Source organism: Schistocerca nitens, chromosome 2 (genome assembly GCF_023898315.1).
Source record: "Schistocerca nitens isolate TAMUIC-IGC-003100 chromosome 2, iqSchNite1.1, whole genome shotgun sequence".
Classification (NCBI taxonomy): domain Eukaryota; kingdom Metazoa; phylum Arthropoda; class Insecta; order Orthoptera; family Acrididae; genus Schistocerca; species Schistocerca nitens.
Genome location: NC_064615.1, coordinates 508,589,202 through 508,608,468, shown reverse-complemented (window position 1 = coordinate 508,608,468; position 19,267 = coordinate 508,589,202). Strand labels below are relative to the sequence as shown.

Sequence of the window (19,267 nt, the reverse complement as noted above, 5' to 3'; positions counted from 1 at the left end):
TATATTCATAAAACTTGAAAAGTCTTTGTCTAAATTAGGGTAGCTTCTGTGTCGGAGTCACATTCACTAAAATTGTTCTGGGCACATTACTGCGTAATTATGCAACAGAGAGTAATACCCAGAATTTTTGATACTATAACAGGGAACGTTCAACGAGCCCTAACAACTCGAACAGCGAAGATTGCCGCGAACAGTTGCTGGATTAAGTGCCAACAATTTCTGGCCATTGGACCAAGTACTGTGCTCGTGAGGTGGCCTTCATTAGGAGAAACAGATTCCAGGCGTTGTAGTAAATGCAAAAGCAGTGCTATGTCACGACTTCCAGCTGGTTTTTGCTTGTTAACGAATAAAAATTACAATCAAACAGTATCGGAAATCGAACACCCAAAAGAATTTTACTGAATTGATTTAAGTTAAAACTTGTAAAGAGGTACTGAGATTCATAGAACACAGTGTAAAATGGGACAAAACCTATTCACAAATTTTATTTTTGTTTTTCGGATATATGTAATTACAGAGCTAATAGTCGGTGTGAAAAGTCCCTTGGGTAGCAAAAAGTAGAGGTTTGTTAAGTAGTCAGAGAACTATTCTCATCTACTATTGGCTCTGTAATTTAATTTAATACAGAAATATAAATAAACAAATAAAGTCCCAGAGTTCATTCTTATTTTGAATCCAGTTTTTCCAGTTTTTGAAATGTGCATATGTTTGGAAAGCATGCTTAACAAGAAAAAGATTTTTGCGTATGTAAAACACGTATTTTGCAAAAGTTTTACGACTTAGCATGTCGTGTGCCGTGTATTTCGAAGTGTGCTGTTTTTGCGTGTGATAGAGTGTATTTTCGTATTTTTTTTTCTTTCCGCTTAACTGTGAAGGAAAATAGGTTTTACACGTTTTATATGGCGTTTTCCACACAACTGCTATGTTGAGAATGACTTATGTACATTTTGCATTCACGCTAGAGTTCCTTCCAGTCGCTTCTTAGTAGTCTATATGATAAGACATGTGGTGTATGATTTAATTTTTTTACAGCGTCACATCTCTAGCTATAAACATGAACTGGTAAAATCCGTACCTACAGAAACTTGGAGCTACTAGAAAGAAATTATCGTCGCTTATGAATAGCTCTTCCGTAAGCCATTATACGCTGGCACACAACTATGAACATACATTTGCTTCTGCAAGTATCACATGCTTTTTGCTATGTATCAATGATGTAAACTATTTTCCTCTCACAGGATTCTTCTGCTTGCTTCTTCTCTGTTGCCGTGCTGTGTCAAGTGCGAATTATGCAATGTGCAGTGTGCTGTGGAAATAAAAGTGTAATGCAGAAAACGATTGAAAATTGTGTTGCCTTTCCCAGAGGTGTGGTTTTCAGTGATTTGCTTTGTATATTGTTTCCAATGCTGTTTCTTTTGAAAACTCTTGTGTAGCACAAGAGTAAAAATAGTACCAAAACTCTTCTGATAAGAGAAATGAATGAGACAACATTAGAATTCGTTGGCACCAGATATGTCGCTGGTGTCAACTCATTGATGTAATCGCAGATGGTATCACAAGCAGTGAAAGAGTGAGACCAGAATGTTGGAATTTTTTCTCTTGCAGCAGGCAGATTTCGCGGATCAGCGAAATGGATTGCACGGAGGCAGAGCGCTGTCACAACCGCCGGAGAAGCCACTGGGCGCTAGCTACGCAGACAAGATCACAGGCCTCACAGAACTCGTCCAGAAACAGCGCACTGAAGCCATGAAGAATGAAGGCCTCGAGCTCGTCAAATTACTCAGGGTAAGTCTCTTAACGCACGACACGTACCTCGCCCAGCTGTGTTCAATGTTATATCTCAGTTTCAGTCTCACAACCGAAACCACATCAAACAACTAGTGTATTTCAATCTTAATGGCAGTTATCTTATCGCGAAGATCCTATTCTTTTTCACAAGCTGCGACATTGTCGCGAAAAATCAGTGACCCGTATATACTATAAGTTTCCTTTAATTTATGTCTGTGGTCACAAACTTTTTGTTAACTGATTACCGGTTTCGGTCAATAATGACCATCATCAGATCTGTCTTATAAAAACAAAGTCCTAACGTACTGCAGCCATAGTGGCATCGTCAAATGTTAAATGCAAAATCAGCACCGGCATCGTCAAATATATACAAATAATATCGTATGCACGAGTCATGTTGTCAGTAGCACTACTGTTCAAAACAAGTTGCCAAGCTACCAGCTTGGACGGCCCTTTGTAAAATTTAACCCACTGTCTATTGTTCCATCCTATTTCAAAGACACGCTATCGACGACCACTGTCACCCACATGTGAAATAATCAAGAAAAGAACACAGTCTAAATGAAAATAACAGTTCTGCACAAACCTGACAGAATAAACACTGAACGAAAAAGCCTAATTTTATTTGCTGGAAGGAAAATATCTCTTCAAATCCAGAGTCAAACATACAGCTCCAAATAGTCGATTATTACGACTACGTGACGGAAAAATTTAACAAATCAAAATGATTAATATGTTTCCATGTTTGGCGGTCTTTCCTTGCTTTGTCAGTTGTGATCGTGTGGAAAGGTGTCCTTAAATCATTACTCATAGTTATGCTCGAATTCGCACGACCCAAAAGACATTGTTCGAAAATCGGCGGAGCCTTATACATGATGTTTAAAATTTCTTTTTACTCGTCTAATTTGCACCGCACTCTAGCCTGCACAAATCAAGTTCAAATGGCTCGAAGCACTATGGGACTTAACATTTGAGGTCATCAGTCCCCTAGACTTAGAGCTACTTAAACCTAAGTAACCTAAGGACATCACACACATCGATGCCCGAGGCAGGATTCGAACCTGCGACCGTAGCAGCAGCGCGGTTCCGGACTGAAGCGCCTAGAACCGCTCGCTCACATCGGCCGGCCCAAATCAAGTATCATTCTTCCAGTTTCAATAACACCAAACTCGGAAGCAGTAAAAAGAGCGAAATTATCACACTTCTTCACTATCGCTACCGCCACAATAATAATAATAATTTCGTGTCGGTCCGTGGATGCTGTTTCAGCGGCTTGCGTGTCCCCAATCTTCTTCACTTATCCAACTGGGAAAAGAGGGCCTACAGTTTAATGTGAATTACGAACTACGTTTCGTTCCTGATGGCTGTTCACATCATTGAGAGGTGAAACTTAGATTAAAGGCAGATACAGGTCCAGCTGGGATTCAGTCCACCGACCTCTCACTTTCTAGACACCTGCTTTACCGCTAGGCCACCAAGCCCGACATCCCCCGCCTCCCCCCCCCCCCCCTTCCATAACACAGTCGGCGTTTTAGTGCTGACTCCAGCATTTACGTATGAATACTGTAGTCAGTTTGTTCCTTTTGTATTGAGAAAAACTGTTATGAGATACTTTGCTTCTACGCAGAAATTATACAGCCTCGTCACATGGTCAAATAGGATTAGGCAGGAGCTAATCAAAAATGTATGAGACAACACAGATTAGCACCAATTAAAATAATTTACTAAAAGAAAACCACTGATGTGCAAAACATAAGGACAAAAGTAATTTTCGCACGTTGTGTCATTGCCAGTCAATGTAGCTGGGTATAACTTGTATCATACACAGGAAGAACTGAGCCAGTATAGTACAGAAGGTAACTGAAAGAAATGCACAATGAGACGAAGAGAAATGACATTTGTATTCGAAGACAACAGTTACACTGAAATTACCGCGGTTTATGATGTTCCGCTGGACATTACAAAAGACGGAACACGGTTATTAATAGGGATGGCCACGCATGCTCTGCAACGTTCCACAAGGTTGGCACGGAGCTCTTGTGGTAGAGAGTTCCATTCCCCCACAGGCGCGACTGACAATTGCTGTATAGTCGTTAGTGCATGTGGACGTTCCGCAATACGTCACACACTTCCTTGATGGGATTTAAGTCGAAGGTACGGGGAGACCAGTCTATTCGCTGAAAATCCTTTCGTTTGAAGATCCCTCCACCTGTGCAGTTCGATGCGGTCGTGCATTGTCATCCATAAAAATGAAGTCAGGGCTGAATGCAGCCCTGGAAAGACGCGCATGGGGAAGGATTGCAGTGTCATAGTAAAATTGACTGGTGAGGGTACCGAGTTCAAAGATTTGCAGGTCAGTACACCCATACATATTTCCCCCCAGACCATAACATCTGGACCACTGCAATGATCATGTTCGACAATGTTGCTAGGTGCATTATGTGTTTTATGTGTTCCCACCACTTCCCACTTGAGGGTACATCCAGCATTGTCGAACGTGATCGTTTTGGTGGTCCAGGTGTTCTGGTGCTGGGAGGCATAATGTTGCATGGGTGTACTGACCTCCAAATCTTTGAACATGCCACACTCGCCAGTCAACGTCATTGACACATGGTACTCCTTCCCCACAAACGCTTTTTGGGGGCGCATTCAGCAGTGAGTCCATTTTTGTGGATGACAATGTGCGACCACATCATCACACTGCAGTTGCAGGAGCTCTCGAAACAGAAAGGTATTCGACAAATGGACTGGCCCGGCTGTTTCTTTAGCCCCATTGAGCACATGTGTGAAGCCTTGAAGAGACGTATTACAGCACCAACAACTACCCAGCAGTTGTCAATCCTGCTGGTGGTGAAATGGAACGGCCTACCACGAGAACTCCTTACCAAACTTGTGGTCAGCGTGGTAGTTGTGTTGTGGTCTTCAGTCCAGAGACTGGTTTGATGCAGCTCTCCATGCTACTCTATCCTGCGCAAGCTTCTTCATCTCCCAGTACCTACTGCAACCTACATCCTTCTGAATCTGTTTAGTGTATTCATCTCTTGGCCTCCCTCTACGATTTTTACCCTCGACGCTGCCCTCCAGTACTAAATTGGTGATCCTTTGATGCCTAGAATATGCCCTACCAACCAATCCCTTCTTCTAGTCACGTTGTGCCACAAACTCCTCTTCTTCCCAATTCTATCCCATACCTCCTCATTAGTTATGTGATCTACCCATCTACTCTTCAGCATTCTTCTGTAGCACCACATTTAGAAAGCTTCTATTCCCTTCTTGTCCTAACTATTTATCGTCCACGTTTCACTTCCTTACATGGCTACACTCCATACAAATACTTTCAGAAACGACTCCCTGACACTTAAATCTATACTCGATGTTAACAAATTTCTCTTCTTCAGAAACGCTTTCCTTGCCATTGCCAGTCTACATTTTATATCCTCTCTACTTCAACCATCATCAGTTATTTTGCTCCCCAAATAGCAAAACTCCTTTACTACTTTAAGTGTCTCATTTCCTAATCTAATTCGTCGTTTTCCTTTCCCAGATGGCACTTTGTTTCCTGTAGACAATCAAGACAGAAAGGCTTCCTTAGCTGAAGATACTGATCACCTATACAGATTTTTTCCGCGTAGGAGCGGCCTGCATTTAGCCAGGTCTCGTTCGAGTAATAAATTGTCCTACCTTCCAGGCGTGCTGATTATATAGTCCTTAAACAACACCTTTTCCATAGAATGATCTCTTTTTCGTCCATCGGCATGCTTTTGCGCCGACGATTAACGTACCTGAAATTTATCTCTTTTCAAGAGAGTGAAATGTTGTTTTTCTGAAGTCCGGCTGATCTGGATCTTCGATAACGGAAGCGAGGACTTTATCAATGGTAGGCAGTTCACTTTCCTCCTTATGGCGTTTCTGTCGAAGTCGTCAACATTCCGACTTTTTTGTGAGTCCTGTCTTTCTTTGGTGATATCAAAGTGAGATTAGATTTATGTTCGCGAAACACTCGATATACAGACGAGCCGCCGACCCCAGTGGAATGTGTAGTTTTAGCAACAATTTCTGAAGTTATTGTCGTTGAAAGTAAATTACACTCTGTCTTGTACAAATTCAGAATCGTTTTCTTCTCTGAACTGCTTAATGCTGAGCTTCTCACTCGTTTTTTAGGGGGGGGGGGGGGCTGAGATTGCCATCATGTTTCGCACTTTCGGTAGAACTTAACATTTTGATGTTTAACACTGGAGGAAACAGAAGAGAAAATATCAGTACAGAAGTAGAAGACAAAATGCATAAAAAACATGTGTAATACTTGCATTTCCTTACTTACAATGCACACAATTACACAATTTCGGCGACACGTTTAACAGTAGAGCACAAGGCGACAATAGCCTGCACTGAAGGAATCGCGCGCTTGTGTCTACTCCTGGCAACAGCTGTTAATGTGACGTCACTAGCACGTGATTCAGAATGTTAACTCTGTTGTTTCTTCTCCGCGAACGAGCTATAGAAACACTGCACCGAGATACTCGCGGCGTTCCATCGCACCAAAGTCTTAACCAGCCACAGAAGTTGATGTTCTGTCGACAGCCGGCCGCGGTGGTCTCGCGGTTCTAGGCGCGCAGTCCGGAACCGTGCGACTGCTACGGTCGCAGGTTCGAATCCTGCCTCGGGCATGGGTGTGTGTGATGTCCTTAGGTTAGTTAGGTTTAAGTAGTTCTAAGTTCTAGGGGACTTATGACCACAGCAGTTGAGTCCCATAGTGCTCAGAGCCATTTGAACCATTTTCTGTCGACACGTTGGCGGAACCCGAACTGCTCCTAGCGCCGAAGATAATTCTATGGCGACATGGCTTGTTTGAGGCAGACCCACTTGAAAACCTTGAGCAAGACGAAGACCCTTCCCAAGCTGTGCGATGGCCACAACTCCGCTGAGTGGAACCGCGTGTCGCTTATGTCTGAGTATGGCAGAGGGCTGTCCTCTTTGGAACTATATGTATGAGGTAAGACGGAAGCATAAGATAGTCCTCGCCTTGTTGCACCATCTCTGGACGCTAAAGTGCGCGTCATTTACGACGGCGGCCGAGTTTAGGTTCGTTATGCGCATCTGACGTCACAAAACACAGTCAGCCAATGAACAGAGAAAGACGTTGCCAGAGTTCGACTGCAGTGCAGAGCATGGACGAGTGTCTTCAGTTTTAGAAACGTTCAGTCATAAATAAAGTAACTGAACAAAAGCAATTTCTTGATAGCAGACATTCTATAAAAGAATGTTTGGAAAAGCATTCTTTATACCAATTGCTTCATATTCTATTAATTAATTAAGCCAAACAAGCAATAAGCCTCTTAATTCAAGCGATAGCAAGGAAATTCATTCTCACTAACTGCTTTATCGCAATAAAGAACAGCGGTAATGGTTTATTTCCTATTGTACTTCGACGAAACGTGAGTAATTCATAGTCATACCAACAGTGTTCGTCGGTGTTTTGCATGACTCTTTAAAGTCCTCCAGGAACCCTGTTGAATGTCGAGCTGTGTTAGTGTAATGGTTAAGGTGTTTGTCAGCCAAGCAGAAGGTTCTGAGTTCAAACCGTATTCGCTGCTTAATATGTTCTTTATTTAAAAACAATATCGATGTGTCTTACTTCATGAATTTCATTCGTTTGAATGTAATTTTTTGAAATTTCTAGTGGCAACTACAATCGACCATACGGAAAGTATACGCTGTGGACTTTTACATCTGCAAACTCCTCAAAATTTCGTGCAATAGTTTACTACATTTAATGCTGCACAATAACTGCGTTGAACATCGAAACAAAATTAAGTCATTTATGGGGGGAGAATATCAGTCAAGAAGATATGTAAAAATCAAATTGGGCCCAATAGTTTTTGTGAAATCGAATGATAAGGGTGTCAAAGCAGTCGGAACACCATGTGACTGCACAGGCGAGCAGTGCAGTGATGACAAAATCGCGCACAGCGCGGAATGCGGAGAGCACGCCTCTGTAGCAGCGAAAGGGTTAATGTGGCTGTGGTGGCTTTACTTCATAAACTGCGCGCTCCCTCCTAAACGTAAGTTTGCTATCTATACTATAATATGGCGCTGCTTCTCTTGGCGCGTGCAACTGGCAATGCAGCAATCTCCCGCGTCTGGCGGGCATGCGCGAGCCGCCAAGATAAAAGAATTGAACTATAGCCGCGACTCACAGGCCTGCTGCTTATCCCCATGGCGCCCGCGTGCAAACCAGATTTTGCCGCGACCCCCCCCCCCCCCCCCAATTTTTTTTCACACTCTTATTAAAGACTTCTTCTTCTTCGGCGCTCACTGATCTCAGCCTTCTTCTTCTATACATAGATGCCCGTCTTGGCAAGATCAGCCACCACATTGTCCATCCATCTAGCTCTTGGTCTTCCCTTCCTTCTGGTGGAATACGATCTGGCATTCATTATTTGTTCGGGCATCCTGTCTTCCATCATCCTCTCCACATGTCCTAACCAACTTATTCTTTGAGATTTGTTAAATTTCACTATATCTTTCCCTTGTATAAGCAAGTATTTCATGATTGTATCTCACTCTCTCTCACAGGCCCATAGATTTTTCGTTAAGATTTTCGTTTCAAATGCCCTTAAGCTGTCACTGTCTTCTTCTGTCATTGTCCACATTTCTGATCCATATGTGGCAACAGGTCGCACAAAGGAATAGTATACTCTCAATTTAGTTGTTCTAGTAATTAGAGAATTCTTGAGTAACTTTAGGTTTGCATACTAGGCTTTGTTTCCTGCTTGTATCCTTTCTCTAATACGTTGTCTCATACTGTTATCAATGGTTAGGAGGACACCTAAATAATGGAATCATCTAACAGCTTTGAAGCATTTATCAGAGATCTTCAGGTCCTGTGGTGTTCTTCTAGCTTCAGAACTGGACATAACCATATATTTTGTCTTGCTTTCATTTACATTAAGCTCAATTCTTGTTGCTTATACTTCCATTTGTCCATATATTTCTTTCAGCGACGTTACATCCCTTGTCACGATGGCAATATCATCTGCATGTGCGCATATCTGGCTGGGCTTCATCATTATTGTTCCTCTTTTATCTACTTTTTGTATGATACTATGCAGTGCTAAGTTAAACAGGGTCACAGAGAGGCCATCGCCCTGTTTCACTCCATCCTCAAAGTCAAACTGCCTGGTCATTTTGTTATTCACTAACCTTCTCAGTGTATCACAGATGGCCAATTCTTTCAGCCCTTTATATAATACTGGTCTATTAATACTATCGAAATCTTGTTTAAAGTCAACGAACAGGAAGTGTAGATCTATATCATATTCATAAAATGTTTCCATTAACAACAAACATCTAGTCAGATGTACCTCTGTTTGGTCGGAATGCACATAGGTATTCTTTATTCTTTCGTTCAGCACTCCAGAGAAAATCTTATTTGCTGTATTTAGTAGCGTTATGCCTCTATAGTTTTCACAATTGAGTTTTTCTTCTATCTTCTATATTGGGCATATTATTCCAGTATTGCACTCCTCCGGATTGCTTTCATTTATCCATATGTTCTTGATTAGTTTAAATATTTCACGTCTTAGAGGTTGTCCCCCTGATTTGATTAGTTCTGACACGATCCAATCTTCACTGATTGCATGGTTATTTTTTAGTTTATTTATCACTGTTTCCACTTCCACCACTGTTGGGTTTTGTGCCTCATCCCTTTCAATTTCTCGTGCCTCTTTGTTCTTTTCCTGTTCCTGTGTACCTCTTGGGGCCTGATCTGAGTTTTTGTTGAGCATAACTTCAAAGTATTCTGCCCAACTTTGCAATGTTTCTTGTCCATCTCTTATTATCTCGTCGTTTCTATTTCTGCATGCATTTTGTTTGGGTTGAAAATTTTTTCTCATCTTTACCACGGCGTGATAGAATTTCTTCGTTTCACTCTGTTCCTTTAATTCTTCTATCTCTTTAGACCTTGATTTCAGCCATTTCTTTTTCTTGCATTTTCTTTGGGCATTGGATCTTAAATCTTTGTACACATCCACGTTTCTTCTTGTTTCTCCCTGTATCATTCTCAGTCTTGCAGCATTTTTACATTCTATTACTAGCCTGCATTCATCATCAAACCACTCATTTATTGCATTTCTTCTCATACCGATTATGTCTTCTGCTGCCTCTTTCACCACTTTCTGGATCTTAGTCTATCTATCTTGGATTCCCATTGTTTCCTCGCTGGGAGTCAGTGCATCTCTACTTCCTTGTCTGTGTGATTTAGATAAACGTGCCTAAATATAACTGTTATTTGTTCTCTATGGCTTGCATCTGGTATGCAGTCTAATATGATGGAAAAATATTTAGATTCTCTTACTTTATTCAAAATATTTTCATCATTGTGCCTAGTAAATCACGAATTTCATTTTGAATGTGATCTTCTATATAGTGGGCAATACCCATCCGACTTGAGTCAGATTTTGGTTCAGTTCTGCGAATATGTTCTCGCTTTTAAAAAAAATTCCATTATCATGTTCATATATTTTTTTGGAAGAACCGCGAAAAGCCAGACATTGTCGCGACAAAAAACTTAATAACTGCAATAATCCTTTCTAGTACATCACACCAGTGCCTTTTTTCCTTCTCTATTAGTCTTGGTTGCGACTGATTTATTGTGTACTTTGTTTGTAACATATTATTCAGTTGTATCCATGACTTCACATTTTCACTTTAGGAATAACTTTTTTCGTTTCTTTCCAGAGTCGATGATAAATGCTACTAATCTGAAAATCCATTCATATCAGACAGACTACTTACATGAAAGACATCATGTTTACGCCAGTGACTGTTAAACTTTTTATTTCCACTATTGCAATTTCGACCTTAGGTAATTATCAAGTGCAGATGTTTTGCCTGTCTACCTTATACAAGCTGACACATTTATATGTCGTTGTGATTTGCTGTTATATACATTCGTAATGCTGCTAACTCTATAACAGCAAATGACAACGACATATAAATGTGTCAGCTTGTATAAAGTAGACATGGCTTACATCGAAAACATCTGCACTTGATAATGGCCGGCCGGTGTGGCCGTGCGGTTAAAGGCGCTTCAGTCTGGAACCGCGTGACCGCTACGGTCGCAGGTTCGAATCCTGCCTCGGGCATGGGTGTGTGTGATGTCCTTAGGTTAGTTAGGTTTAATTAGTTCTAAGTTCTAGGCGACTGATGACCACAGAAGTTAAGTCGCATAGTGCTCAGAGCCATTTGAACCATTTTTGATAATGGCCTAAGGCCGAAATTGCAATAGTGGAAATAAAAAGTTTAACAGTCATTGGCGTAAACATGATGTCTTTCAAGAAATTTCACAAGACTGTAAATCCCAGTTATGAAAAGTTAGACAACTTACACTTTTGCCAAACATTTTACAACACTGAATCCTTTGATAAAGAGTAAAGAAGCCAGTCTCTTTTAACTTTTTCGCCGTTAGAAAGGTGTCTGTAATAGTGTCAGCAAACTTTCTTACCTCGTTATTAATAGGATAAGTATGATTATGTACTTGAACAGAACCACGTCCAACTAAAATATTAACAATATCACTATTAGTATTAAGAGGCCACAGCCCCAGGTCTTCGCTCTCAGACTCTCACAAACTGCCGCTGTACTGCTTGAAGATTCTTCAGCGGCAACATAACATGTGTCAGTGCTTTCGTTGAGACCATCAGAGGGAGTAGGAGCGTAGCATGTCTTGTTTTCCCTTGCTTCCGTAGTTTCAGATCCAGACGTCGAGCACGTGGCAGAGGCAAGAGTTTCTTGACCGTCGTTTACAGATTTGGTCAAAAATTTCGTAATAGAAACTACTAGTTTTTCTTTCTGCCTTTCCTTATCTCGTTTCTGATTACGAAACTGAGTACCAGAAGATTTTTTTGTTTTCTATGGTTCCTGGAACAATTTTTGGGTGAAACTAATGAAATTATTTGTTGGTAGTTGGTTGAACAAATTTACAACTAAATGAAATGATCACTCTTCTGTTCTATAATACTCTATTTTGTGTGACTGTAGGCATTTTAGAGCGTATATATATTTCCTTCCACTTCTGACACTCTCGTTGATTTTCCGCCGTATAAGAGACTTGAATTCAGAACGTGGTCGATAACGCTGTGCAATGTCTCTTAATTTTTACAAAGAGTTTATTAATTTAGGTTACAGCTGGCAACAGAGCCAGTAAGGCGGAGGGAATTACTCTATCTAAATACGGAACCAATTTTCTGTATGTTAACGTAATACGGGATGTACTTTCTGTTCTGTTTTAACGTTGGTAAATAGTGTCGCCAATTTATTGGAAAATGAGGATTTACTTTTCGCTGACGTTGCGTCCATACACGGTTAGGTTTAACAATGAGAATATCGGTGATGTACTGGAGACGATAAGCAACCAGTAAAAAACACAACATACTGTTTCTCTATTGTTGATCGTCTGTTAAAAAACACAACATACTGTTTCTCTATTGTTGATCGTTTGTTACGGAAGCCACCTCTCCTTTGAATGAACGGCTGCATCTTGAGGCTATAGCGAGTGGCGACTGGTGATCATGTTCTACTGTGCTACAAGACACTTTAGGCTTCGTAAAAAATTATACAATTTATCTTCTAATGCAAGCGATGAATTACATTAAAATTACGTCAGTTCTTTTCCAACGCGTGTTGGTATATAAATAAAACGGAGCAAAACTCGTTTTGGATATTTCTGATATTAATGACGTAGGATAATGACATCAAAAGCTCGTGTGTGTCAGACAGTGTAATATGTGAAAGTAGCAAGTCATGTATCAATGACAAAACGAATGAAAATTACATAATATATGCAGGTGTACGGGGCGGGGGCCAGCGGCCTTGTCGCAGTGGTAACACCGTTTCCCGTCAGATCACCCAAGTTAAGCGCTGTCTTGCTGGGCCAGCACTTAGATGGGTGACCATCCGGTCTGCCGACCGCTGTTGGCAAGCTGGGTGCACTCAGCCCTTGTGAGGCGAACTGAGGAGCTACTTGATTGAGAAGTAGCTGCTCCGGTCTCGGAAACTGAGCGGTGTACTGACCATATCCGCATCCATTGTCGCCTGTGGGCTGAGGATGACACGGCGGCGTTCTTGGCCTGTTCGGTAGGAGTTTAGTTTTTAGTACGGGGCGGGGGCACTGAATTTATCCTACAGGGCGGCAAAATTCGCCAAGACTACTGATTTTATATACGAACCTATTTATGATAGATCAGAAATCAGAAAGCTAGAAATCATGATCATATTACTGCCAAAATTTCATAAAGTCAGTTTACCACAAGAATAAAATCCGTACTGGCAAAAAATTACTTCTTCCATCCTTAAAAGGAGATAAACATGCCTACATTACTTTTAGAATTAACTGTGCTATTATTGTTTAAAAGTCCTTCGTTCATACAGTTACTTACTTCGTATAAATGACGTTTTCCAAGTGGCATTACTAATAAAAATACGGTCACTCCGAAAACGCAATAGGGAAGGAAATTACAGTAACATTAGCCTAACTGATCGCAGCACAAATGTTATAAACTTCAGCGAAAATTTAATTTCTAATGTCAAAGGTGAATTGTGGCACTTATGGAGAACTTTACGTCCGACCGAGTGTTTAAATTTCTGTATAGACACTGCTGTCAGCAATTAAAGTGTTAAAACGGACAATAAAACAGGGAATATTTAGTATTAGAAATTAGTACAATGAAAATAGAGAACCGTACTCACCATATTGACGCTTCATTCTCCTCTTGTATTTTATAAAACTAAAAATAATATGCACTGATAGCATTCTCAAGTTGCAGCAATCAACAATGTGCGGCTTTGTGTATCGTGCTAACGGCTCGGAACAAGTGAATGGAGAGCGGAGTTCCGCCAGTCAAACGCACCAGCCGAGAAGCCGCGGGGGTTCCCTGCACAGGAACCAGAATCTAAAGGCCGACTCTGTCACCTTCTACTCAGTAATCTCCATTGGAGACGATCCTTCGCAAGTAGGAATACCCGCCGTTGTAAATGAGGTTCCAACATATAGACGTTTCGTATTTTAATTCGAACAACCAGATATAGACTGCATTCTTAGGAGAGGATTAAATAATTATGTCATGCAGATATGGAGACATTGAAACGAATCCGATCGAAGCGATTTGTCTGCATTTGCCGCCCCCTAGGCGCGCCGCTCACTGCCAGCGGCCCTGCTGATTGTCAGTTAGTTGCATATGATTACTAGGCAGCTCGCCGCCCGTTTGTGTAGGCTACGTTTTGTATCATCGGAAGACACAGCAGCTCCCAGCAATTGTAACCAAGATGATGTTACAAATCGAAATTCTCATACCACTCGTAAACCATTTTTTGCTTATAGCAGACTCATCAAAAAAGTTTTAAAACTTTGCTGCCCTATATTTCGTTCCTACAGCAGGATTTAATACAAACTATCTGATACCTTTTTATATTAAAAAATCATCGCCGATTTGACAGCTGACACAGACTAAATATCTCATATGGCTAACATAGTACAGATACTTTTCAGACATGCTCATCAAGAAAACAACAAAAAATTGCGCGTATCGGACTAAAACAATGAGTGAAGTTGCACAATTCCCGTTATTTTTAGAGCATACCATTAAATTTGAATAAGGCGGATCTTCCCCCCTACGCAATGTGCCTCTCTCCGCACAATCAACGTGCGATGCTGAGTTTCTTTTTCCGGTCTCCTCTCGCAAATCAGCAATGCTTACATTCTTTACGAGTGTACACATCGCTGTCCTTAAGTGAAATTCACATGCAGAACATCCGAGAATGTCTTAAATGATATAACAGGATGTAAGTGACTCCCCCACGAACGATGTAGCACGGCGATTTCATTCTCTTCAAGTTAAACAAAATTTCGTATTTTCTAGAATACTTAAAATCGAAGGATCTTTAGAAATTTCGAAGTACCTAACAGCCTTACTGAGCAACGAAACCAACAGATCTATACAGGGTGGTCCATTGATCGTGACCTGGCCAAATATCTCACGAAATAAGCGTCAAACCAAAAAACTACAAAGAACGAAACTTGTATAGCTCGAAGAGGGAAACCAGATGGCACTATGATTGGCCCGCTAGATGGCGCTGCCATAGGTCAAACGGATATCAACTGCGTTTTGTTAAATATGAACCCACATTGTTTATTACATATTCGTGTAGTACGTAAAGAAATATGAATGTTTTAGTTGGACCACTTTTTTCGCTTTGTGATAGATGGCGCTGTAATAGTCACAAACATATGGCTCACAATTTTAGACGAACAGTTGGTAACAGGTAGGTTTTTTTGTAAATTAAAATACAGAAAGTAGTTACGTTTGAACATTATATTTCGGTTGTTCCAATGTGATACACGAACCTTTGTGGACTTATCATTTCTGAGAACGCGTACTGTTACAGCGTGATTACCTGTAAATACCGCATTAATGCAATAAATGCTCAAAATGATGTCCCTCAACCTCAATGCATTTGGCAATACGTGTAACGACATTCCTCTCAGCAGCAAGCAGTTCGCCTTCTGTAATGTTCGCACATGCATTGACAATGCGCTGACGCATGTTGCCAGGCGTTGTCGGTGGATCACGATAGGAAATATTCTTCAGATTTCCCCACAGAAAGAACTCCGTGGACGTCAGATTCGGTGAATGTGCGGGCCATGGTACGGTGCTTCGACGACCAATCCACCTGTCATGAAATATGCTATTCAATACCGCTTCAACCGCACGCGAGCTATGTACCGGACATCCGTCGTGTTGGAAGTACATCGCCATTCTGTCATGCAGTGAAACATTTTGTAGTAACATCGGTAGAACATTACGTAGGAAATCGGCATACATTGCACCATTTAGATTCCCATCGATAAAATGGGGGCCAATTATCCTTCCTCCCATAGTGCCGCACCATACATTAACCCGCCAATGTCGCTGATTTTCCACTTGTCGCAGCCATCGTGTATTTTCCGTTGCCCAATAGTGCATATTATGCCGGTTTATGTTACCGCTATTGGTGAATGACGCTTCGTCGCTAAATAGAACGCGCGCAAAAAATCTGTCATCGTCCCGTAATTTCTCTTGTGCCCAGTGGCAGAACTGTACACGACGTTCAAAGTCGTCGCCATGCAATTCCTGGTGCATAGAAATATGGTACGGGTGCAATCGATGTTGATGTAGCATTCTCAACACCGACGTTTTTGAGATTCCCGATTCTCGCGCAATTTGTCTGCTACCGATGTGCGGATTAACCGCGACAGCAGCTAAAACACCTACTTGGTCATCATCATTTGTTGCAGGTCGTGGTTGACGTTTCACATGTGGCTGAACACTTCCTGTTTCCTTAAATAACGTAACTATCCGGCGAACGGTCCGGACACTTGGATGATGTCGTCCAGGATACCGAGCAACATGGACCTTTTCCGCAATCAGGTAAATGGTCCATTTTAACACGGGTAATGTATCACGAAGCAAATACCGTCCGCACTGGCGGAATGTTACGTGATACCACGTACTTATACGTTTGTGACTGTTACAGCGCCATCTATCACAAAGCGAAACAAGTGGTCCAACTAAAACATTCATATTTCTTTACGTACTACACGAACATGTAATAAAAAATGGGGGTTCCTATTTTTAAAAAAACCGCAGTAGATATCCGTTTGACCTATGGCAGCGCCATCTAGCGGGCCAACCATAGCGCCAACTGGTTTCCCTCTTCAAGCTAGACGAGTTTCGTTCTTTGTAGTTCTTTCGTTTGATGCTTATTTCGTGAGATATTTGGCCCGGTCACTATCAATGGACCACCCTGTATAGATCTGTTGGTTTAGTTGTTCAGTAAGGCTGTTAGGTACTTCGAAATTTCTAAAGATCCTTCGATTTTAAGTATTCTAGAAAATACGAAATTTTGTTTAACTTGAAGAGAATGAAATCGCCGTGCTACATCGTTCGTGGGGGAGTCACTTACATCCTGTTATATCATTCAAGACATTCTCGGATGTTCTGCATGTGAATTTCACTTAAGGACAGCGATGTGTACACTCGTAAAGAATGTAAGCATTGCTGATTTGCGAGAGGAGACCGGAAAAAGAAACTCAGCATCGCACGTTGATTGTGCGGAGAGAGGCACACTGCGTAGGGGGGAAGATCCGCCTTATTCAAATTTAATGGTATGCTCTAAAAATAACGGGAATTTTGCAACTTCACTCATTGTTTTAGTCCGATACGCGCAATTTTTTGTTGTTTTCTTGATGAGCATGTCTGAAAAGTATCTGTACTATGTTAGCCATATGAGATATTTAGTCTGTGTCAGCTGTCGAATCGGCGATGATTTTTAATATAAAAATGTACCAGATAGTTTGTATTAAATCCTGCTGTAGGAACGAAATATAGGGCAGCAAAGTTTTAAAACTTTTTTGATGAGTCTGCTATGAGCAAAAAAGGGTTTACGAGTGGTATGAGAATGTCGATGAAGGTCGCAAATGGGAAGATGACGATTGCCCTGGACATTCCAGCATGTCGTCAACCGATAAACCCGCGAAATAAATTAAGAACGATCTTCTAATCACAATCAGAAAATTGCTGTTGACGAATCGCGTGACATCTAAATTTGTTCAAAAGTTGTTGAATTTTGAACAACAACATCGGCGAATGTAAGTTGCTCAGTAGTCGCCAGATGACGTCAACAACAATGCAGAACTACTGAATCGTCTCATAACTGGTGAATGAAACATTTGTTTAAGGATTTGACGTAGAAACTAAGGCTCACTTGTTCCAGTGGGAGTTTTCTGGATCCTCAGTATCGAAAAAAAATTTGACAGATTCTGTTAAATGTGAACTTTATGCTAACTTCGTCCTTCGATTTTAACGACTTAGTGTAGCATGAGTTCTTGTCACAAGGTCGAACGACCTTACCTACAAGATCAATGAAAAGGGAAAAAAAAGGCATCTCTGGATTTGTGGCGAAACAATTCATGTTTTTTGCGCCACTATCATGTACCTACTCACACTTAACGTGTTCGTGAATTTTTTACCAAAAACAATACTGTAATGACGTCTCTGCTTCCATATTCCGCACGGACGACCCCATTTGACTTTTTCCTGTTCCCCAAAAATAATGTGATCTTACAGGGCCGTCGTTTTACAAACACAGATGTGATCAAAAACGCATCATTGAGCTAGAAGCTATCCCAAAGCTAGAATTCCATAAGTGTGGCATAATTGTGTAATATCTAATGTAAACGATTTTAAAGGTGATAACATTGATGTACATGATTAAATAAAATTCTTACCAAAAAATGAAAATTCCTTTTATCATATTTTTTGAAATCACAACTTAGCTTGCCAACTGCAGCTGTGGGAACAGTGATCTGTATTCATGTAGCAGTAAAGTACGCTTCAGTGTTCCGTGCATTGCCCGCATCTCGTGGTCGTGCGGTAGCGTTCTCGCTTCCCACGCCCGGGTTCCCGGGTTCGATTCCCGGCGGGGTCAGGGATTTTCTCTGCCCCGTGATGGCTGGGTGTTGTGTGCTGTCCTTAGGTTAGTTAGGTTTAAGTAGTTCTAAGTTCTAGGGGACTTATGACCACAGCAGTTGAGTCCCATAGTGCTCAGAGCCATTTGAACCATTTTGTTCCGTGCAGTCGAAATTTAATCACCTTATATAGCACCATTTGAACCGTAGTAATATTAAATGTCGCTACCGGTACATAAAACATAGCGATACGTCGCTATACGATGAAACGATACGTAGTATTAATAAAATACTTCCACTGCGCTACAGTATTTTTGGAGGCAAAGGCCATGTTATCCAGGGGAAACAAACACCGCCCAACAAAGTATTCCATTAGTTTCCCAGTTCAACAAAGGAAGAGAGAGTAAATGATTAAGTGCATAAAAGACACTGGGTGGTATATGAGTGTCGACAGGTTACACCATAAGCTTGTGCTAAGTGGTGGATGGTTGGACGTGTATAGATTCGAGTGCGAATTCGGATTCTGAATCTGTGACGACAGCGCTAAAAAGGTAAATCATGGTGATGTGTCGGCAGGTGGGCCAACACCTTGTAGATAGAGGTGGCTTAAAAAGGCACGCGAGACTAACGCAGACGGGCGTGAAGTACTGGAACAGGATACGTAATTAATGCTATGAAGAAAAGAACGGAGTTTCTCATATACTTATCTTTAATTTCTTCTTGTACATCTCTATGGTGAACACAAGTGAGACTCAAATTACAATCACTGTAAGGCTAATTGCGCCTTGCTAGTTCGTAGCCATTAACTTAGCTGAAGGCTATTCTGTCTCTCGGCTAATGAGAGAGAAAGGCTTCGTACGTCTAGTCGCTAGCTCTGTCGTCCGTACAACTGGGCTGAGTTCGAGTCAGTCTCTCGAGACCTGCCTTGTGGTGGCGCTAGGTTTGCGATCACACAGTGGCGACACGCGGGTCCGA

General features: G+C 41.4%; 1 protein-coding gene across 1 annotated transcript in view; it reads left to right on the top strand.

Moving 5' to 3' along the window:
* Positions 1-19,267, top strand: part of LOC126235125 (E3 ubiquitin-protein ligase lubel) — a 443,689-nt gene that overhangs the window by 281,556 nt on the left and 142,866 nt on the right. The window contains exon 13 of the mRNA XM_049943859.1: positions 1,606-1,785. Within this exon, the coding sequence (XP_049799816.1) occupies positions 1,606-1,785 (180 nt within the window). The remainder of the gene's footprint in view (positions 1-1,605; positions 1,786-19,267) is intronic.